This window comes from Miniopterus schreibersii (genome assembly GCF_964146895.1).
Source record: "Miniopterus schreibersii genome assembly, chromosome: X".
In the NCBI taxonomy this organism is placed as follows: domain Eukaryota; kingdom Metazoa; phylum Chordata; class Mammalia; order Chiroptera; family Miniopteridae; genus Miniopterus; species Miniopterus schreibersii.
In genome coordinates this window covers 73,929,095-73,951,919 of record NC_138104.1, presented here as the reverse complement: position 1 = coordinate 73,951,919, position 22,825 = coordinate 73,929,095, and the positions used below count along the sequence as shown (strand labels likewise).

The window sequence follows — 22,825 nt, the reverse complement described above, 5'->3', positions numbered from 1 at the left end:
TTTAAAGGGGCGTCAGAATCAGCTGGGCTATAGGCAGATCCCAGGCACTTCAAAGACACTGAAAATGCACCAAAAGATTAGAAGTTCCACCAAGAAGTAGGGCAGTTGGTAGAGGTATATGTGTGTGTCCGTGTGTGTACGTGTGCATATGTGTAGGGTAATGGGGATGGGTGATGGGATCAGGGTGAGGAGTGATTCCTGTGTTAGCACAATAAATTATAGGGTCACTTAGAGGTCGAGTTGTATTCTCAGCTCTTAAAAATATATATATATAATATATATATATAATATATATAATATAAACATCTTTATGTCTCTATACATAATCTATACTGCAGCACAGCAGCAAAACATCGAGTTAAAAAATCCAGTAAGAATGCAGGCAAACACTCCATGGAAACATGCAGGCTAGGATCAAGGCAGTAGGAAGGGAGCCTGTATGATTGCCATAGGGGTGAATTCCAACCAATGCACCCACACAGCCACTAGAGCACCACCTGGACATGTGCAAAGACATACATGCACACATGGAAAAACAAAAAATTTGCAGAGAGCAGTCACTACATTTACAAGAAAAGATTTCACATGATTATTGTAATAGGCAAATGGACAAGCCCCCAGGACCTCGTTGTCATCTTAATAAACCAACTAGAAGAGACTTCCTGAAGTTGCAAGTTGCAACTGACAGGACTGGGGGAGAAAGACAACCAAGCCTGGCTATCCTGACCCCTCTCCTCATCTCCCTGAGAGTATATCATTCATTCCCTAGCATCAATAGTTTCTCTGCTAGTCAGAGAAAATCATTCCCAAACTCCCTGAAGAGGTGAACTACCTTGAATCCTTTGTAGATCCCAGGCCATTCGTAAAGAATGTAACCCAATTAAATACTGTAGTTGTTCAATGTGCACAAAGAGGAGAACTGAATAAGACAACTCGAAACAGGAATCTTTGGCCAATGAGATGATTTAAACCTCTAAGGAGACCTGATTGAGTCCAGAAAAAGTGTATTAGTATAAAGAATTAGAGGATCTTTCTTGGTGGTGCTCATGTTTGTTCTGAAATAATTTAGTCTAGCCTGTATTGAGGTTTTGAGAGTTTTTTAGTAGAATTCTAAATGTTGTGAGTTCTCCTTTCAGCTTTCAAGGGCTACAGTTGAGATCTTGATGATTTTGGAGGGTCATCATCTTTTGCTTCATCACGATTTCTGTGATGCCACAAATTTCCTTCAGAGAAAAAAACAAGTATAGAAATAATGAGGTTAGCACATTGCCAGATGTCCAAATGTATGGATCCTTAAGAGAGCAAACAAAGAGTCTGTTAGGAGACAGACTGGTTTATTTTTACTGTACCAACCACCTCTGAACCATCCAAGAAAACCAGCTGATACCATGTGAGCCAAAAACAAATGGGATAAGTTCTCAGAACCTGAAAATCCATGGAACTTCAGAAAAGTAACTGCCTGTTATCATTCTTAAATACCATTGTCTCCTAACTGGCATATTCTTAGGGAATCAAACACCTTGGACCAAACTTGAGAAAACACAGCTTGGTCCAGGAGATTCTCTCATGATATTTGTGCAAACTCCCACTTCCTCAAAAACAAAACAAACTGACACCCTCCATTCCTTTTCCCCTATGTCTACTATTGCTATATCTTTCAAGCTTCCAGGTTGTCTAGGCCCAAAATTTAGGAGAGAACATTGACATCAGAATTGGCATAACTAACAACTCTAAAGAGAACCTTCTTTTGAGCCTCACTGACATATCAATAATGCATAAGTCCAATTTTGAAGATGGAATGGAACCAAAATTCAAATAATGCAAAATAGAAATTTTGTATTTCCAGGGACTTACTATAACAGATAGGGAGTAAAAATGTTTAGATAGGTCATGGAACCTGTTCCTAACCCTGTAGTTGCCCAGCACTGATATACTCCCAACCTATCTCAAATAATACTATTTTCTGGAAGAGGACTAAAATCTTGTAGTTGTATTTGACTGGGAGAGAGACCTAAGTATGATTATTTTGCCATACTTATCAACCCAGAACAGGAATGGGGCAAGCAGAAAAGGAATTGCCTGTTATCGTTTTTCTCTTCAGCTATCTATATCACAGAAACTACACAGCAAGGTTCCTTCTCAGGTTCTCCTCCTGCTGTGTCCATATCACTTTGTAACTCACACCTTGTCCAAGAGATGGCTTAGTGTTGCCTAAGGTTGGCTCTCGGCCAGCCTCTTCCTCCATCACCACCATACCTGTGAATATTTCTAATTGGAGCTTCAGGTCTCTGGGAGATACCAGGGTTGCTGGGGAGGTCTTCATGACCCCTATCCCTGTGGGAGAGACTTACCAATAAAACGCTGGACCCGTTGGCCTGATTTAGGCTTGTCTTCCTCTTCTAGCTTCTTCTTCCTTGATTTGGGGAACTTAACTTTCGATCTGAGGGTTCTACTGTCAATGTCTGAAGACTTTTCCTGGGAAACCACAGCAAGAGGAAGGTAAAAATGTTAGTTGCCTAACATTCAGATACAATTCCTGGAGGCCTGGCAAGATGATGAACAAGGATGGCAGCAGAAAGCAGGCAGATCTGCTACCTATCCAGGTGTGGGAGACACACTTAACCACTAGCCCTATGCCCTAGGAAGGCAACTGTTCTGTATCAAGATCCTACTTTCTGCCAGGTGCCTTGCTAGATACTTTATTTTAAAAATGCTCTCATATAAGCCCCCAAACAACTTTGCAAGGTAGCTATTATTACCCTTATTGTAGAAATGAGGAAGCAGAGGCTTGGAGAGGTAAAGTATGTCACCTGAGGTCTTGCATCTAACAATTAGTAGGGTGGGATTTCTAATGCCACTGCAGGCTCATGTGGCACCTCTGTATAAATCAGAAAAAATCACCCCTTCCTTCAAACATATAGTTTGGTAAAACCCAACTCATTCCCTTGGCCAAATAAATACCTCGCAATAAGGAAGAACCTGCCTCACAGGCCACCTGCTTCCCTATCTAGAATACAAAGAAGGTTCTTTACACATATCTCTTAATTATGAATGTGGGTTCAGTGATGTATACAGATCATGCAGGCGCTTTAATTCCAGCTTAGCCTCCTATTCCTCTCGCTCCTGCAAAAGTGTGCTTGTTTTACTACTGGTCTCAGTAAAACATTATCCAAAGGTCCAGCCAAACACATTCCAAAAGCTTTGGGGTTTTCTTCTCTGCAATATTATGTATGCCTCTGATGCCTTCCATTAGAAGAAAAGTATAAACCTGTCCTCTTCCTCTCCCTGCTCTGGCTCCCACTTACCCTCTCTCCTCTGAGCTATGTGTAAGGACCTTCAGAATTGCCTTTGAGAAGAAACCTAAAGGAAGGGCACAGGACGTTGCCCCTCAGCCAAAGCCGTAGAAAGCTAAATGAATAATTGACTCATCCTGCTTTTTCCACCAAAGTGGATCTGAATCTTTTGTGGCCTTAAGATGAGCAATATTAGTGTCACATGAATGAGCAACATCTTCCTGGCTTTCTTTCAATCCACTCTTCCCTTCTTTAGAGCCTCACTTTATCGTTATGGTAATACTGAAATCCAGAAAAGAGATTCTGCCCCAGGCCAGGTCGACTCACATACTGAGATCTTAGGCCATGGGCAGTTTTTCTTATTTCTCTCAGTATCCAGTCCAGTTTCTTAGTTAGGGAGGTTGGTGAGATATAGCTGCACTGGGTAACAAGAGAAATAGGATGCTACATGGTTTGCTTCCTTTTCTGCATAACAGCGTGTTTTCCCCTCCTAGAGGGCTAGTGATTAAGAGCAGCAAAGTCATCATCAAAGGCATATGAGACAGTTATTAAGTCCTTTAGGACCTAAAGTTGTATGTGGCATTTTCTCTTAAACCGTAGCCTGGCCCAGCAGGGCGTGGCTCAGCGGTTGGGCCTCAACCTAAGATCCAGGAGTTAGCACTTTGATTCCCAGTCAGGGCACATGCCTGGGTTACAGGCTCAATCCCCAGTCAGGGGTGTGCAGGAGGCAGCTGATTAATGATGACTCTCTCATCATTGATGTTTCTATCTCTCTCCCCCTCTCTCTTCCTCTCTCTGAAATCAATAAAGACATATTTAAACACACACACATATACACACACAAAACAGTAGCCTGATTGCTGCATGAGTCCAAACATGCATGTGTGGCTTGCTTACAACATGCATATAATTGGTGTATGGAGCCAGAAACAGGTATAATGAATAAGAGAACCAGGGATTCCTACAGTTTGAAATGAGCCATTCTATGGTGGGAATATTTAAAGAAAAACCCTGTAAGACCATAAAGGGAATAATTTACCTAGTAATAGGTGGACATTTTGGGGTCATTTAATTTATTTAATGGGACTATTTTTCAATCTCAGAGCTGTCCAAAAATGACAGCATCCCTACAACTATACTGCAGCCACTAGTAGCATACTTGATTTGCTTTTAAGCCACACACCTTCTAGGGGTAGACACTGGAGAGCCTACTATCCTCCCAGAGGGGGAGGGACAATAAGTAGCAGGGAGAGGTGATATTTGGAACATTTAACTACCGGTAAGGTCTGGGAACCAACCATTTAGACCAGAGGTTGGCTGTAAACAACTGGTATGGTCACAATGGTATGTACCAGATGAAATTCAGTCCTGGCAGCAGGTACTGAGCAGGGAGGGAAAATTGCAGCCAGGAGAATAGCACAGTAAAAAGAAAACTTGCTTGTTTTTTCCCAATCATTTCCTGCCACAGAGTAGTCCTTTCTGGTTACTTTCCCAAGGTCATCTAATTTTTTGGTGTTTTTTCTGTCTTGTCCTGTCTACTTATGATGAGGAGATGGGTGGAGGAGTCTCCATTAAGCTCAAGCCAAAAACCACTAACTGGACTCCCTCTGCTACATCAGTCATTGTCCTGGCCCACACTGGAAGGTAGAGCACCAAGGAAGAATCCCTCTTCCCCTTTATTTTCCAATCCCCAGGTCACATACCTCTGGAACAAAGATTGAATTCATCCAGTTGATCTCAGATAGTTTTTCAAACTCCTTATTCATGGCATCCAGGGTGGTTTGCAATGTGACCTCATCCTCAGCATTTCTCAACTGGTGAATACAGGAAAAAGTGAGTATCCAATGCCTAGCACCCTGCCTTCACAGACTCTTGCCCTTTTCCCCACTCCTATTCCCTGCTAGTGGCCATGAGACCAAAGTGTGTCAACTTGAATCTTTTTTGGCCTTGAGGTCATGGAAAAGAGTAGAGAGCTCTTTTCTTTCTCAATAGGGAGACCCCCCAAAAAACAACCAGATGCTGGGGCTTTCCTTGGGGCCTGAACATGCTCAGTTTGGCAAGCAGAAAGGTCCTTTGACCAAGGTCAATTAATACTGAGTTATACCCCTACAGTTTAGGGTCCAGGACAAGGGTCTCTATAAATAACAGCTACCAAGTTTTGAGCACATACTATATGCCAGGCACCGTGCATTCATGGTTTCATTCCATCTTTCCAATAACTTTTTGATAGCTTGCAAAGTACTACTGTTCTCATTTTCCAGATGAGAAAACAGACTCAAAGAAATTTAGTGTTGAAAATCACATGGCTAGACAGGGACAGATCTGTTTAACTCTACAGCCTATCCTCTATACTGCACAGTCCCATAAAGATATGTGGGGTGGCTAGAGTTTTATATTCTATTTTCCTGTCCTTCTGGGGAATCTTTATTACATAGTTACTACAATTTAAAGGCTGCTTTGTGAAGCAAGGAGAGGCCTAGAGAGAGATTGGCTCAATTTTTCTTCCTGGCAAAGAGAGCCTGCCTCTTTTCAGGCTGTGCTTTAGCTCCTATCTATTCACTCTTAGTAAGAAATGAGTTCCAGATGGCTTGTCCCACAGGCTCAGGATAGTATTCCCTAGTAACCTCCAGCACCCACAGGGTGAACTCTGTTCAGCCCATGGAAGACTTAAAATGGATTCTTCTGGGACCATCTCCGACTCAGACAAACCAAGTTCTAGACCAGCAACATAGGTGAGATAGTTCATATTCCAGTAAATAGTGAACTGGGAATATAGATACATGCTGATATTTTGAACCTGGACATGCTTTCCAGCCCACCTAACTTGGCCTCACCTTCCCCCACCCTGGCATGCACTCCACTTTCAACCTGGCCCTTATGTGGCTTCCTGCTGTGCACTGGTCAATTGATGCTCCAGCCATAAGTGGAACCTTGCCAACTGTCACAAATGGGTGGCAGGTGAATGGGTGGGGGATGAGGCTGGAGGTTATGGCCACTCAGAATGGGATATAAGAGAGAAACAAGTCAGTGCTGACAAATATCTCTTGATTTCATTTTACAGCTAATGATTTAGGACAGTACAGAGTAGCCCAGATGCACAGGACATTTGTGTACGCATGGCAGTGGGATGGGGGAGAGTGGGTGTCAGGTAGAAATGGCCATCACTTCAAGGTAAAGGGGAAAGGGGCAGGAAGTCCTTAGAGGCATATTTACCCAAAGGTACAGAAAAGAAAGGAATTTGGGGCCTTGGAAAATGATTCCTAAACATAATAGGGAAGGAATACAATGGCTTCCTAATGACTTCTTATTTGGCACCTGGAGACTCAGGCTCTGAAAAATAGTAGGTGGTGGGCCCGAGTTTTGTACTCTATTTTCCTGTCCTTCTGGCTCCAGTAGAAACCTTGTCCAGGACTCTTCTCTGACTTAAAGGACTTTGCTGCTTATTTCTTGGTTCCTGTCCCAACACATCACTAGCCATATCACAAATGAGGTTGCCAAATAAGGGAAGTGGGAGTTTCTGAGTGGGATTTACTTCATCACAAATCTACATCCCTCTGCCAACACTGAGCTCTGTAGTATCCTCCTTTGAGGGGAGGAATAACAATACCCAAATGAAATAAGCCTTATCTTCATGCTACCTCTATGACATAGCCTTTCTGGAGATACTTGGTCATTCTTAATTAGCTGCTGCCTGATCCCTGGCTTCATTTGGATGTGTGTATGTGTGGGGGTCCTTATCAGGTCTTATGTTAAAAATGCTATGAGCTCAATTTGGGTTGTTGGCCGGCAAGAACCAATATTCATGTCATGAGCCTCAAGAAAATTTGAGTGGCAATGAAAGTCCAAATTCCTACCAATTCCCATACTGCTTGCTGCCCAAACTGGCAAGGCCATTGAGTTCTGTCTGGCCCAGCTGGGCATGGCTCAGCGGTTGAACGGCGACCTAGGATCCAGGCGATTGGGGTTCGATTCCTGGTCAGGGCACATGCCCGGTTGCGGGCTCAATCAATGACTCTCTCATCATTGATGTTTCTATCTTTCTGTCTCCCTCTCCTTTCCTCTCTCTGAAATCAATAAAGATATATTTTAAAAAAAGAGTTCTGTCTGTTGCTATTGTCTAAGGCTGAAAGACTCTAGCTTGGAGTTCAGATGTTGGGTCAGCCTGACCTGATTGCCTTAGCCTCTCCACTCCCTGTGCAGTGTGCAAATCAGATGTGTAAATGGAAAAGGGGAAGTGGATGAACTTCTTGGAATATCAACTCAGAAGCCCCTCTTCAAATAAACTGTAATTAGATGATAAGCAAGAACAGCACCTGCTGCATGACCTTAACAGCTAACCCCCAAATGGGGTAGTCATGATCAGCTGAATCATCAGAGCACACTCACTAAGTGTGCCTACGGGCTTTGCCTTCTGTGAAACACTCAGCTATTCTTGTAGCTCAAAAACTGAGCCTCAGTCTGTTTTCATTAAGACTAATAAAATTTCTATCAAGCTGCTACTATGTGCTAGGCACAGAGAGCTTGGCACTTAATATTCAATAATTGGTTTAATGCTCACAACAACCTGGGAAGGTAGAGATAACAATTTCTATTTTGTAGATAGGACAATTGAGATCCAGAGAGGTGAAATTATTTCACGCAGCTAGTGTTATGGATTCAACTGTGTCCCTATCCCCCCCAAAGAGTTATGTTGAAATTCTAACTCCAGTATCTCAGAATGTGACCTTATTTAGAAATAGGGCCATTGCTAATGTAATTGATTTTTAAGATGAGGTCATACTGCAGTAGGGTAGGCCCCTGATCCAGTATGACTGGTATCCTTATAAGAAGATGGCCATTTGAAGACAGAGAGACAAAGGGAGAATATTACATGAAGGTGGAGGATTGGAGTAATGCATCTACAGACAAGGAACAACAAAGGTTGCCAGCAAGTCACTAGAAGATAGGAAGAAGCAAGGAAGGATTCCCATATAGGTTTCAGGGGGAATATGACCCTGTTGACACCTTGATTTCAGGTTTCTAGCCTACAGAACTGTGAGACAATGAATTTCTGTTGTTTTTGGTTACCCGGAATTTAGTACTTTGTTGTTCCAGCAGCCTTAGGAAATATAGCTAGTAAGGAGCACATTTAAGATTTGAACCCAGAGTCTCCCAACTTTTTCCACTATTCCCTGCTGTCTTCCCACATGGTGGTATGTGGTATGCAGACACTTGGGAGATACAGAGCAGCTCAAAAGAGCTTACTTTTTTTTTTCTTTTTTTGTTAATCCTCACCCATGGGTAATTTTTTCCATTGCTTTTTAGAGAGAGTAGAAGGGAAGGAGGAAGGGGGAGACAGAGAGAAAAAAACCACATTGATATGAGAGAGACACATCGATTGGTTGCCTCCTACACATGTCCTAACCAGGGCCAGGGAGCGAACCTGCAACCCAGAGATGTGCCCTTGACTGGGAATCGAACCTGTGCCCTTGGGTGCACAGGCTGACTCTCTAACCACTGAGCCACACCAGCCATGGTGAGCTCACTTTTTTCTACTGAAGCTGTTTTAGGTATGATGAGAACAACCTACTTTTGATTGGTCTGGACCCAGGAGACATTTGCCAAAGGAGAGAGGGAGACTTTTCTTCAAAGATATGGTAGTTCCAATGGAATAGTATAACCTATGAAGTGATACAATCAATGACAACCCTGGGTGAGTATAGCACATTAGGGACTGGCAGCTAAGCACCTGGCTAAAATGCTCTTCCATGTCTTCCAATTCCCTAGAGCCAAGCATGGACCATGACCATCTTCAGATGGGATACTTTGCCCTCCCTTGTTCCAACCCCCTCCACTCACCAAGTTTTCATCCAGGAAAGCTTTGGTGTCATCGTAGAGCCCTTTAAGACTAAATGTAACATCTACTGCGTCATTTCTGCTTAGAGTCTGAGAGGAGAAGAATGGAAAAGAAAGGAAGGGAAAGGACAAAGAGGAGTTGTTGGTTAGTAAGCATGCAGCAGCTGACTTCTCTCTGGGAAGGGTGTAACAGGCTAGTAGGATGTGACTGCAGGTAAAAAAGTAATATTCAAAATATAATACAGCTAGTACCACATGGGCACTGGCCAATTGATGCCAGCTATCAACTACTGTAGCTGTATTGGCGTATCTTTTGAAGTGGAACAGCACAATTTGGCATCATTGATTGAGTGGTATGGGTATAGGGAAATAGGAAATATTCAAACCAGAGAGTAAATTTGAAGCTACTTGCTGCCACTGGGCTAAAACTATCTTTCTCATGGTAAATGAAGTTAGGCCCAACCATCTCTCTTCTTGAAACTTAATGCCTTGAGCTCCAGGCCTCCTCCAAGTAGGATCTGGCCCAAAATATATATGTAACCCACATTTTAAGGGGCCCTGACCCTATCTGTAGCCCTTTTGTATCATTTGCCTAACACTAAAATAATTTTTAAAAAGCATCCTGTAAATCTTCTGGCAGTGGGTAAAGTCATGGAATGGCATATTTAACATCAAGTATTCTAATCTGGACATTTTCCCTCAAGAGGGAAACCAAGGCAGCCTGGAGCTCAGGTTTCAATGACAGGTATCACCTTAACAGGTTACATGGGATGAGGAAGGGCCAAGGCCAAGTTTCTCTCTATTCACTTGCCATTTCTCCCCTGAGGCCCATGTGGTAGGTGGCTATCAGAGAAGAATGCTAGCTCTCAGATGATGGAATCTGCTATGGGATTCCCCAAGTAGCCACTCTGGACCTGTAACAGTCAAGGAATACCTGCCTTCCCTTCCACTGTCCATCAGTTTTCTGACATATCATTTGCCCAGTTTCTCCACCCAACCTATGGCTCCCCTTTCTTCCTTTTCATCTCCTTTCCTATTTGGCTTGACTCTTTCCTTCACATGCCCTTTGCCCCCTTACCTCAATGGGAGTACAGGAAGCTGCACCTGCCTCATTGCTGCTGTCTTGGCCATAAAATGTATCATTCAAGATTTTGGCACTGGTGTTCACAGAATCCATGAGGACAGACACATGCTGATGGACCTTGCTCAGGTTAGTAAGTCTGTAGTAAAACAAGGACTGATAGATGAGTCTGGAGTTCTGAAGGACATCTGTCCTGGGGTACTGTTGAGGTACCCTGGGTACCCAAATTGGTACCCTCCTGTTATTTCTATTTGTCTCTAGGTAGCCACCTATGCCCAAAAATGTTTCTGTTCTAGATATTCATCTTTGTCCATCCTTGTTTCACCTGTATTAGATATTGGGTGCTTTGAGGCAGTAGGAGGCCAAAATAGGGGAGGGTAGATAACTCCAGGAACTCCAAGGCCCTCCTGATATTTAAGGTCAAGGATAAACATTCTCATTCTTGTTGGGTCTGAGAAAGTAGGAGGAGATCGAAGTTCATCTCTGGGTCTAATGGGAGAGGTTCAAGCTGGCTTATTGCTGAACACAAAGACCATTTCCTATCTGAACTATCAGGGTCCCTGTCAAACTTCAGAGCTCTGGGTAAGACTCCTTTCTGAGATCAAGCTCCACAGTAGCCAATAGACACAAACTGGCTTCTTCCTATCCCTTTTTAGGATTCTCAGCCCTGTATCTGGGCTAGTTCCACTTACCTGCTGATGAGGTTTTCTGCAAGCTGAGCTAAGTGCTCCATATGGGCAGACTCATCATCAGAGAGGCTACCTTCAGATTCCTGGGAGTCCAACTGGGGTTGAGAGGCAGCTTGAATTTCAGTATGCTTGGACTCCCACATTTTCATTGAGTTCTCAAAGTCCTAGAGATGAAGACAGTTGCAGATCCTAGTGATTGCTGTAGCTAAGAGGGCATGTGACAGATCTGTCTGTGAGTCTGAAATTTGTGAGTATAGTGGGTAAAGGGAAAAGAGGGCCCCCATTCCCTCATACACTCACCTGCATACCTATACACCTATCCATCATTTTATTCAATGTCTTTCTGTACTAGGCATTTTTTGTTTTTGCTATTGTTGTTACTAATGTGAATCTTGGGACAATACACTTCAATCAGATAGATGTCTGCCTTCCAGAAACTCCTATGTGATGGCATCATTATCAATAAGACAGTGGAGCACCTTTCATGTTCCCTTCTTTGCCAAGTCTAAGCAATATGTTGTGATGGATTTTAGAGCCATAAATATCTAATTTAATTTTGAATCATCTTTCTATCACTTACTGCTTGTATGACCTTTAGCAAGTTATTTAACCTCTTTTGTCCTCATTTTCTTCACCTGTAAAATGGGAATAAGTGTATCATCTCATAGAATTGTTGGGAGGACCTACTTGAGAGAATACATCTAAACTACCCAGCACAAAGTAGGCAGTGTATAAACTAGACTTCCCCTCCCCTCTCTATTGCTGCTTCTATGGACTGTCTTCAGGTCAGAATGGAAGAAAGCCTCCAAGCACTGAACATCTGATCACTAATGACTCCTTTCTAGTTTTACATTGTTTAGCACAAGTGGGTGACATTTGTGAATGCAGCATTTTAAGGAACCTTAGAGGAACCTAAATACCATGGTCAATGAAGAATCTCTTGTTGAAAGGGCAGATTCCTCCATAACTACCCAAGGTCTTTAGCTCTATGTCCTCTGTGAGAGAGGACAGCTTTGTCTACAACCATAGATGGTAGGTTTTTTATCTCACTCCCGAAGACAGTGGTTTGAAAATACCAGTATATATCAAAATGTCTCAGGGGACTTTTTAAAAAATGAAACTTCCCAGAAACTACCCATCCCCATTCTGATTCATTGGGTCTGGTGTGGAGCCCAGGAATGTGCATTTCTAGCAAGCACTCTTTGAGGAATTCTGCCTGACTGGAAGCATTCAGTACTCAGTGAGAGTTGTAGATGAGGCAATGTAGGAGCCTGAGACAAGCCTTTCCTTTCTTACCCGATCTCTTGTCAGCATCTGGGCAGCATTCTTGTATCTAATCTTGATAAGGCCTGGCCTCTGAACCCAGGCCTCCCCATCCACTTGAACTGGGATACCTTCTTCACCATTAATGGTTATCATCACCTCACGGCACTGCCAAAGAAGAGGAGGGAGAATGGGGCAAAAAAATGAGGCAACTACTGTAGACCAATCTGATAATCCCACAGTCATGGCTGTAATGTGTATCTGAAGCAGGACTGGCAAGGATGTGTGAATCAGATTATCTCAGGGATGTAACACCTGCTATCTATGGGCTTTTTGCTCCTTCAGTTCTTACCACCTCTGTCTCCAACCTTAGCCAGCACCTTTTTGCTCTTTCAGTTCCTACCACCTCTGTCTCCAACCTTAGCTGGCACCTTGCTGTCCACCAGAAAAACTTATCCCTCCACCCTGATACTATACCCAGTTAATTTCTGGGACAACTCCATATCCTGGGTTGTAGCCACAGAGTTCAGTCCCTTTCTGGTGCCCACCCAGCCCCTGCCTACCTGAGCAATGCGATGATGATGTAGATTGATGACACGGGACATTGCCATCTGTATGGAACCAAAGATTGCTACTACCTCCAGCTTCCCATCATCTATTGCAGGAGCCTCATATTCCTGGGGAGGAAGAATTGTGTTACATATCCCCTTGAGAAACCATACCTTGTCTATCACAAAGCAGGCATGCTTTGAAAGCTCCTGTGAGAATTTTTCTAGCTCACGAAGAGTGGAATAACTATATATTGAAAAGGGAAAGATATGGTCAGGGATCCCATCTGGGAAAAAGGCACTGAAATCATAACTCTTAGTCCATTTTGAGATCACAGCTCTGAGCTGGTTCTCTCCCAGTCTAATCTAGCATCGTAAATGCCCAAGGCCCGTCCCATTGGCCTCATGGCCTTCTTGGGTGAGCTCAGAGGAAAAAGGTCATGGCCAGTTTCCCAAGAGATTTTAATGATAGACCTCCTTGGAGAAAAAAACATGGTCTAGATAGCCTTTCAATGATCTGTCAAGCCTGAGAAATGGAAAATAATTCAGTTTAGGCAACACCTAAGAATTGATCTGATCCTGAAGTCTTTGGTTGATTATTTTTTTGTGTTCTGAAATGCTAATTGCCTTTTAAAAAACTGCTTATACAGCTGCTACTAATAAAGGTTCCCATCCCACCCCTTCTCCCCCTATTGTCCACTTTCTTTCTACCCCAGTGAGTCCAACTCTCCTTTCTGAGAGATTTTAAAGGGGCCAAACATTTCTCCCTCCCTGTTCCTCGTTTCTTACTTACTGTGGTTGCTGTGTTGCTTCCCCAGAAGTTGATGCCTCCAGCATAGCTGGTGATGTTGAGCACTACAATGCCTTGCAGGTTTGGTAAGGCGATAGCTTCTCCATCACACTGAAAGAAACAAATGTGAAGGGACATTTACAGAGATAGGGGAAGGGCTCTGTCTTCTCTTCATGCTATCATTTTCTTATCCATAAAATGGAAATCTATCCCCATACCTTCTTCCCATGAGCTATGAGTGAGTATCAGAGTTAAAGCTCAGAGAAAACCAAGAATACTGGGGAAAGTTGATTCCCAAGGTCATGAGATTTCTTTTTTCTATGCCCAGGAAGGATTACCCTCTTTTCCACTAACCTCCAGGTGCACTCGTTCTTCCAGTTTCCTGTAAGAGCGTTGCAAAAGTTCCTTGCTTCCCAAAAGGCCATACCATATCTTGTTCTTAAGGCGGCTACTATAGGGAGATAAGGGTAGGGAAAGGTAGCCACAAGGTGAACAATATAAAGATAAATGGATGAGGAAAAGCAAGAGGGGACCCCATTTTATTCCTCAAGTGCCTTCATATAGAGAGGAGTCATATTGAATGGTAAGTGAACACAAGAGGATGGTGTAACTGGTGTCCCCATTCAAACACCTGCTGAAACTTCAGCATTCCATCAGTAGGTAAATTTGTCACTTTTCCATGCTATTGATATTGATTCAGACTTGGAAGAGACGGCCAATATTCAGAAAGTAATGCTAATAAAAAGCTGTGATCATAGCCCTAGCCGGTTTTGCTCAGTGGTTAGAGCATCAGCCCACGGACTAAAGGGTCCCAGGTTCAATTCTGGCCAAAGGCACCTACCTCAGTTGTAGGCTTGATCCCCGGCTCTTGTTGGGGCTAGAGTGGGAGGCAACTAGTCGATATGTTTCTCTCACATCAATGTTTCTCTCTCTCTCTCTCTCTCTCTCTCTCTCCTTCCCTTCCACTCTCTCCAAAAAGCAATGGAAAAAATATCCTTAGATGAAGATTTAAAAAAAAAAAAGCTATGATTAAACTGTCTGGTAGATACTAGCTACCCTAGCAATGCCACTCCAGGAGCTCAAGATTTCAGCTGCTTGGAAACTTCATTTGAAACATATGACTCTTACACTGCAATTTCTTTGAAGCATAACTTTTCTGGCAAAGTGGAAGGATTTTCTAAGATCTGTATATCAAAAAATTAATTCAGTGCTATAGAATTAGACTTAAAAGTTTACTAGGTAGCTCAGCTGCGTGGCTCAGCAGTTTAGCATTGACCTATGATCTAGGATATTGAGCTTTGATTCCCAGTCAGGGCACATGCCTAGGTTGCGGGCTTGATTCCCAGCAGGAGGGTGTGCAGGGGGCAGCCGATTAATGCCTCTCTTATCACTGATGTTTCTATCTCTCTCTCCTTCTCCCTTCTTCTCTCTGAAATCAATAAAAATATATTTGAAAAAGTTTGCTAGGTAGATTATAAAGGAGGAGCCAGTGGAGAGAATATGGGATAGGCAAGAATATCAGGAGACTTGGAAAGGACAGCGTCCTGCTGATTGTAGGATCTCTGATAAAAACAGACAGGGGGCTTACAATCACTAGAAAGGCTAGCTAGAGTTTACTATGAGTTTTTATTTTTATTTATTTATCTTTAAAATTAAATGTATTGAGGTGACATTGGTTAATAAAATTAGTTAGGTTTCAAGTGTACAATTCTATGATACATCATCTATATATTGCATTGTGTGTCCACCACCCAATATCAAATCTTCCGTCACCATATATTTGATCATCTTTACCTTTTACTACCCCCACTCCCATCCCTCTGATAACTCCCAGACTGTTGTTTGTGTCTATGAGTTTTTGTTTTTAAAGTAAAGCCACAGAAATGAGCCACCACAGGGCGTGAGCTTTGAAATGTAAGAAGGCTAGCACAAAATTATTTGGACTCTGTTTAAAACCACTAGTTCTTTGGGCACTTTAGTTTCCTTATCTATAAAAATAGTTTAGCTATATAGAAATGAAAAATACCTAACCAGAAATTTGTTCTGAAAAAGAAAAAATTTGGAGGGCTTTCATCTCTCAATTTCAAAACTAACTATAAAGCTACAGTTATCAAGATAGTATGGTATTTGCATTGGATAAACACATAGATCAGGGGAACAGAAATGAGAATCTAGGGAAAAAATGTTGCATTTATGGTTCTTTAATTGTTGACAAATATGTCAACACCATTCATTGGAGGAAAAAATAGCTTTAAAAAATGGTGCTGTTGTAATTGGATATACGTGTGGGGAAAAAAACAAAAAAAAACTTGGACCCTTACTTCATACCACACACAAAAATTAACTCAAAGCAGATTATAGACTTAAATTTAAGAGCTAAAACAAGAAAACTTTTAAAAGAAAACTTAGGAGCAAATTTTTAAGACCTTGGGTTAGGTCAAGATTTCTTAGATATGGCATCAAAAGCATAGTCCACAAAAGAAAAAAATTGATCAATGGAATCTTACCAAAATTCAAAACTTTTATATTTTAAGAGATAGCATTTAGAAAATAAAAAGACAAACAATTGAAAAGACAAGCAACTTGGAAAGAGTATTTGCAAACCACATATTTGATAAAGTACTTGTTCCTCAGTCAAAGCCTGCTCTGAGAAAAAGTTCTGGTGGTAGGTGGCAAGGGGTGGTGGTGATGGTGGACATGTGTGGTTTCAGTTTACCACAAGAACTCTGAGGATGTCTTAGGATTTATCTGTAGTACAAAAGTACCAATAGGTGCCAAGCAGGCCAACACTGGATGGGATAAAAATCAGTGGGTCAAAGGGAGCCGAGCCAGTTGATATTTTGCAGCCTTATCAACCAAAAAGGCCTGAGGCCACTACTAGGGTCTGGTCAAGTTCTTACAGACAGAACAAAGATAGGCAATTTGCTGAATTGAGTCAATGTAATCTGACTGAAATAACAGTAACACAGTTGTGTTTACACAGTAACCCACAAGTCTAGATTAAGAAGGCAGCCCAAGTTCAGGATGCCAATGCAGAGTTATCACAGACCAGGTCAACATTTGGGGCAAGCAGTCCCATTAAGATAATCTTGGGACTAATGTGTTTTACTTCCAAAGGACCTCTTTATTTCTGTTGCTTGTCTGAGAGGTATGGGATGCAGGAATATATGTATGTATGGTTATTGTCTGTTTTCATGTAGGAAAGGGAGTTCCTTTTCCTTACTTGTACTGTCCTGGGTGTTCATCTCTTCTGGTGTTGAACTCCAGAGAAATTTTAGCATCCAGTCCAATTCCAAAATAGTTGTTCATGACGCACTTTTCTTTGAAACATCTGAAATTAGGCAAAGGGAAGAGGGGGACAGACATTTGTGCAGGAAAGAAGTGCCATTATTATTGTGCAGCAGACTTCATATGCATGATAACAAACCATTGAGGGAAGGCCTCCTCTACATTGGGCACAAGCCTTAATGTTCTTGAGAAGGACATGCAGATATCCTCTTGTGTTAACAACTAGCATTGTAAGCTGTAAGAGAGGGCACCTATCTAGTTGGGAGGATACAGTGGGATTGGGACTCATAATAAAGAAGTCATCTTTGAGGCCCTCAGATATGAGTGACCAATATTTCCACATATAATAAAGGGAAATAGAGTCATTGATTTATTCCCACAACAAACTTTTGAGTATCTCAGATAAAAATGTACAAGAATAGCCCTGGCCTGTGTGGCTCAGTTGGTTGAGCATCATCCTGTGCACCAAAGTGTTACCGGTTTGACTCCTAGTCAGGGCACATGCCTAGGTTGTGGGATCAGTCCTTGGTCAGGGTGTGTATGGGAGGCAACCAATTGATGTTTCTCTCTCACATTGGTGTTCTCTCTCCATCCCTCTCCCTTTCTCTCTCTCTCAAATCAATAAAAACATATTAAAAAAAATGAAAAATGTATGAGAATAAAGTCTGCACTATTGTTTTCAGAGGTATCTGAACTCCTTTGTGGTGCTTTTACATCAAAGAGCAAACTGACCACAAGTTTGGGAGAAAAGACTGATAAAAGAGGATATATATGTCCAGCAGTTTTTTAATTCTTCTGCATTCATCTTGGATATTGACATCAAAACCAGTGGAGTGCTAGAGCCAGTTTGTACCAGCTCATGTCAGCTGACTATGCCTATCACATCCCAACTCTGCATTTAATGGCATTATATCAGTAGCTTGAAATAGGCCATGGTGGGAGTGTTTACACCAGAAAATAAATTAGGGTTTACCTTCCTTCCGCTCCACCCAGAAAGCTGGTTTTAAATGTTTGCTAGCACACCATTGATCAAAATCATTAGGTAGGTCAATGAAACCTCAGACATGAACTTAGACCAATAGTGAAGTAGAAGGGGATGGAGGCTGGAGATAGGAATAAATGGAAAGCTTTAGAAAACTTCAGTAATTTCTAGCTGTGTCCTTCTTCTGGGAAACTGAAAATGAGTACAGTGTAACTACTCAATTATAGATAATTTTTAAAATTTTGTTACTTAACTGACCCTAAATCTCTCACATGAGATTTGCCTCCCTCAACCACAGTCCAGAAATTGGGGTCTCTCTAACTGATCAACTGATCTTCTTAATGTAATTCAAAATGAGTGAGTGGGGCAGAACCTGGCTGCTGGGAATAGTCTAAACCAGTAGGGCTAGTGAGACAAACATCTTTAGATTTACTACCTAGTCCCCTAAATTTCCAGTTATTTTTTAGTACCTGCAATCATTTACTGTTAAAGGCAACAGTGGAAAAACAAGTCCTTTGAAAGAACAACAGCTAACATTTATTGTTTATAATAATAATATTAACAGGGATAAATATGAAAACATATAGCATTTAACTATGGGTGCTAAGCACTGCTCAATGCAAGTACTTTGCATATATATACTCAATAAATACAACAAACCTATATGGCAGATTTTAGAATTATCTCCATTTTACACGTGAGGAAACTGAGGCCTTGGTTGCATAAGGTCACACAACTAGTAAAGGACAGTCAGGATTTGACTCTGAGCATCCTTAGACTATGCTCTTAACCAGAGAAAAGAAAGCCATAAAAAGGTCATAGGGCTAAATACTCACATAGTTTCAGGTGTAAAATGTAAGTGCTCCAAATTAAGATTATCTAGATCTTCACTTTTGAGACAAGGTATAGAAGACAAAGTGCCACAATGAGAACCTAGACACAAAAGACATCACCTTGGTGTCAGATGTGAGCAAGAAATCCCTGTCATCATTTGTATTTCACACTATTTTCTCTGTGGGTGTAGGGTCAAGCTTAATGACTTTATCTTGGATAACATTCAGGGTTTACTTTCCAAAGAGGGATCATCTTGGATGAACAGGGGCTTCCACTGAGAGGACAGTGAAGCTGAGTTTGCTTGCTTGCTGGCAGTGAAAACAGCTTCAAATCTTGGGTTTTATCAGGTCAGCCATTAGAGGTGAGTTTTCTGGGAAAGAGGGAGGGATATCTACTGCAGAGTAGGATTATGGCTAAAGGAAAATGTATGAAAACACCCTTTTATTCTCTGGGCACTCTGGGCATTAGAAGACAGTGATAAAGGGTAGAATAAGAGAAGAAGAACGGAAAAATCCTTACGGTGTCTTGGGCTCATCTGGCTAATATCTTCTGAGTCATCTTCCAGGAAGAAAGTTGAAGTAAAGTTCTTAACAGATATTGCCTGTCGGCTTTGTTCATCCAGAACTATAGATAAAAAATGAAAGTAAGGAAGGAGGGAAGGGAAGGGAAAGGAAAGGAAGGGTAAAAAAGGATGGCTGGAGGGAGGATTGGTTACATTTATCAAGCATTTCTTGAGCACCTGCTTTATTTAGTTAATGCCAGTCAGTGTGTGGTTAGACAACAGAGATTCATTTGACCATCACCTCTCCTCCATGATGTCGTTTGTAGTCTCAGCTTTCTTACAGTGTTGCCCCCATGTCTCTTCGTATCCATACCTGAGCTTTCTCTGTTTTATCAGTTACTCTTCTCTGTCACTCAGGAAATGTGATTGTGAGTAGAAGCTCAGGGCCACAGGTGGGAAGGGGGAGGGGCAGGGTGGGAAACCCTCTTTGTTAATTCGTTTACTCATATGACTTTTATTCCAAACTTGAGCCTAGGAAAGTGCCATTCTTTCACTCAAATGTCTTACCCACACCCAGAATATTTGAGAAGGCTCTTCCATTCACCAGCCTATATATTGTATAGCTCAGGTGCTCAGCCTGTGACAAAGCACATACATTCAATCCCTAACCCAGCAGGGGTGCCTTTCTCTGTCCCATAGCCACACACTGCACTTCTAAATCTGACTTATGTGTTGATGGAGCAGGTTGAGGGTTGGTTGTGACAGGGTTATGGCCACATTAGGTTAATCTGATCCTCACTACTTGGAAACTACCACAGAAATAGAGGCAAACTGACTGTTCAGTTCTTTCACAGTGCAGAAGGGAGATTTCCTTTCTTTCTTGGAAACTTGGCTGAGATTGTGACTAAAGGTACCAAGGCAGGAGAAGGTACCATGGCTAAAAGTCAAAGGGACTTCCTTGCTACATGGACTTCTGCTCAATTTCAATAGCTCAGGTAGAACATACTTGGTCTTATGCCATCTCTGACCTGTTTTTCAAAGAAGCATTGTGGGGAATAAATGGGAAACAAAATGTTAAATTAAGAAGTTGGAAGAGTTGCCTGGCCAGCGTGGCTCAGCAGTTGAGCATCGACCTATGAGCCAGGATATCGTGGTTCGATTCCCAGTCAGGGCACATGCCCATGTTGGGGGTTGGTTCCCCAGTAGCAGCGTGCAGGAAGCAGCTGATCAATGACTCTCTCATCATTGATGTTTCTCTCTCTCTCTCTCTCTCTCTCTCTGAAATCAATAAAGATATATTTAAAAAAAAAAAGAAATTTGAGTTGAAAGAGTTTCCATACTGAATTGAAAGCTTGCAACTTGTCATGAGTTTGGGAAATGGCAATCAATTTCAGAACTGCCAGGACCACTCTTCATGTGAAAGACATGAAGAGATAAAGACTATTTTTCCTTCTAAAATAGTCACAGACTTGGTGGTTGGACAGAAACAGGAATAGGTTAAAAAAAATTCATGGCTGGTGGTGGAAGCTGACAGAGTTTTGAACAGCTGTCATTGTTTAGAATTAGTTTTAATTCTAAAAATAAATGAATAGCAAGAGTTGAATGCCTGGTAGGTAGGAGGAGCCAAAGTGGAAGCTTATCATAAGGACTGACACTTTTCAAATCAGCAGTGCCTGAGTACTGATTTTGGATGCTATAAGAATGCAGAGTTTTGGTAGTGGAGTCAAATAGAAAACATAGGGAGACCAGTAAGCCATCCACTGGAACTTTCTTTTTTTCCTACCTCAATCACAACCTTACCTTGTTCAACTTGGAATATAATGAGTTTTAATGATTTCTGGAGATTCTTGGCCTTTGTGGCCAGCTCCAACTTGCACTTGGCTGTGTGGTCTATTCGAGGGATGAAGGGCTTTCCATCTGCCTTGCTACTGTCTGCACATACTGTAGCACTCTTCTCAACTGCTGCATCCTCAGCCAGGACATCAATCAGGACACTGAGCTTGTCATACATTAAGTCACTCTATGTAGGGAGAAAGGAGACAGGGCATTGTTATGAAGGACCTGCGCTTGAGAGGACAGAATGAGGAGTTGGAGCAGTATGGGAAGAGGTGGGGAGGGGTAGTAGTTGGCCAGAAACATTGAGCGTAAAAAATTATCTGTGGGGAGATGGAAGTTTGGGAAAAAAGTACTTGGGTAGATGTGATCGGATAACCGAAAAGTGTTAGGGGATCAAACAGATTTCATTTGTTTCTGAGCAGCTGCAGGAACCAATGTATGTTGCCGAGTTTTTTTCACGTTAGACTGGCCTATAAAATGACTTGACCAACTTGAGGAAAAGTAACTATTTCTGAATTGTTATTTTCATTGGCATAATCCTATGGGTGTGGATGTGTCCCTGCATGGGTGCCTGGTGTGTCTGCTTTTGTATGTGTGCATGTTTGGGGATGTGCTGACTAATCAAGGCTTGATTCCCAACTACATCACTTAATAGTTTGTGACTTGAGGCAAGTTACCTAACCTCTTTGTGCTTCTATATTCTGAGGCAATTGTGAGGATTAAATAAAATAATACATTAAAAGTGCTTAACAGTTCCTGGAACAGAGTAAGTGCTATTATAAGTGTTAGCTATTATTGTTGCTGTTGTTATAGAGGTAAATGTGGGTGTAGTTCTAGCATGTATTTGTTTGTACATATTTTCAAGCATGTTCTGGTATACAGCCATATGCATACATGCTTGGTGTACACTTGTGTCTAGGTGTGGGTAGATGCTTGGCATATAGTTAGGTACATGAAGTATAAGCATGAATAGTGTCACTCTTCATATGAAAGATGGAAGTTTGATGAGGTGGACTTTCCTCATCAGGGAGGCTTACCAGTTACTCCTCCCTGCCTTTCTTTTACAATTCCCAGTGAGAGGCACCTGGCTCCACAAAGAGTGCAAGACAAAAGGAATGGAAACTTACTTTCAAAATCATAGACTCTATTGCTGTATTGTTCTGTTTTATCTGACTCCAGGCCTTTACAATATCAACCACAAAATCTTCCACTGCTGAACACAGGAATCTGGAAAGATGAGATAGATGGCACAATGTGACATGGACCATGAGATCCAGAGCCCTTTTCTCTTATAATGTCATTCATTACTCTCCATTTTCCTCCTCTTTTCTCTCTCTCTCTTTTTCCATCTCTCCTCCCTCCCTCTACTTTTCCCTCTCCTCCAGATTCCCTCTCCCCTCTCTATTTGTTTATTTTTCTGCTCCTTCATATATTTATAGTAAAATATACAAGTACCTAAGAGAGTTTAACTAGCATTTCTTAGTCCTAATTCCGAATTTCCAGAAAGCAGAATTCAATTGATCTGAGTTGGGTCAGAATTTCACCCTGGATCAAATCAGCTATGGTTCAAGGGCCCAGCTAATTTAGTATAAACATAATAATATTGGGGGAACTGTCCCATGGGACTGTTTCTAAATGGAGAGTGTGATAGACTTGGCAGTAACCCTCCAAAGAGTCCTGGGAAGAATGAATGACCCTTGTGTTTAGAAAGGGAGAATGTATTGTTCAAGCTAGGAGAAAACAGCTGTATTAGATATTACAGGGACCTTTCCTAGTGTCAGAGAAAAAGCAAAGTGTCCCTACTATAGAGAACTATACTATGCTCTTGAATGGTGTGAAATATTGTGTTTCCCTTCTGTAACCCTTCTTTTTTCTTTTAAAAAA

At 41.9% G+C, this 22,825-nt stretch overlaps 1 protein-coding gene across 1 annotated transcript in view; it reads right to left on the bottom strand.

Annotated features, from left to right (window-relative positions):
• Window positions 1-322: 322 nt before the first annotated feature.
• Window positions 323-22,825, bottom strand: part of DGKK (diacylglycerol kinase kappa) — a 130,129-nt gene continuing 107,626 nt past the window's right edge. The window contains exons 14-28 of the mRNA XM_081125643.1: window positions 22,069-22,168; window positions 20,906-21,125; window positions 19,123-19,227; window positions 18,606-18,702; window positions 16,723-16,830; window positions 13,854-13,950; window positions 13,503-13,610; window positions 12,725-12,838; window positions 12,195-12,329; window positions 10,902-11,062; window positions 10,207-10,348; window positions 9,132-9,218; window positions 4,997-5,107; window positions 2,352-2,475; window positions 323-1,223 (exon numbers count right to left, since the gene is read on the bottom strand). Of these exons, the coding sequence (XP_080981769.1) occupies window positions 1,147-1,223; window positions 2,352-2,475; window positions 4,997-5,107; window positions 9,132-9,218; window positions 10,207-10,348; window positions 10,902-11,062; window positions 12,195-12,329; window positions 12,725-12,838; window positions 13,503-13,610; window positions 13,854-13,950; window positions 16,723-16,830; window positions 18,606-18,702; window positions 19,123-19,227; window positions 20,906-21,125; window positions 22,069-22,168 (1,786 nt within the window). The 3' untranslated portion in view covers window positions 323-1,146. The remainder of the gene's footprint in view (window positions 1,224-2,351; window positions 2,476-4,996; window positions 5,108-9,131; window positions 9,219-10,206; window positions 10,349-10,901; window positions 11,063-12,194; window positions 12,330-12,724; window positions 12,839-13,502; window positions 13,611-13,853; window positions 13,951-16,722; window positions 16,831-18,605; window positions 18,703-19,122; window positions 19,228-20,905; window positions 21,126-22,068; window positions 22,169-22,825) is intronic.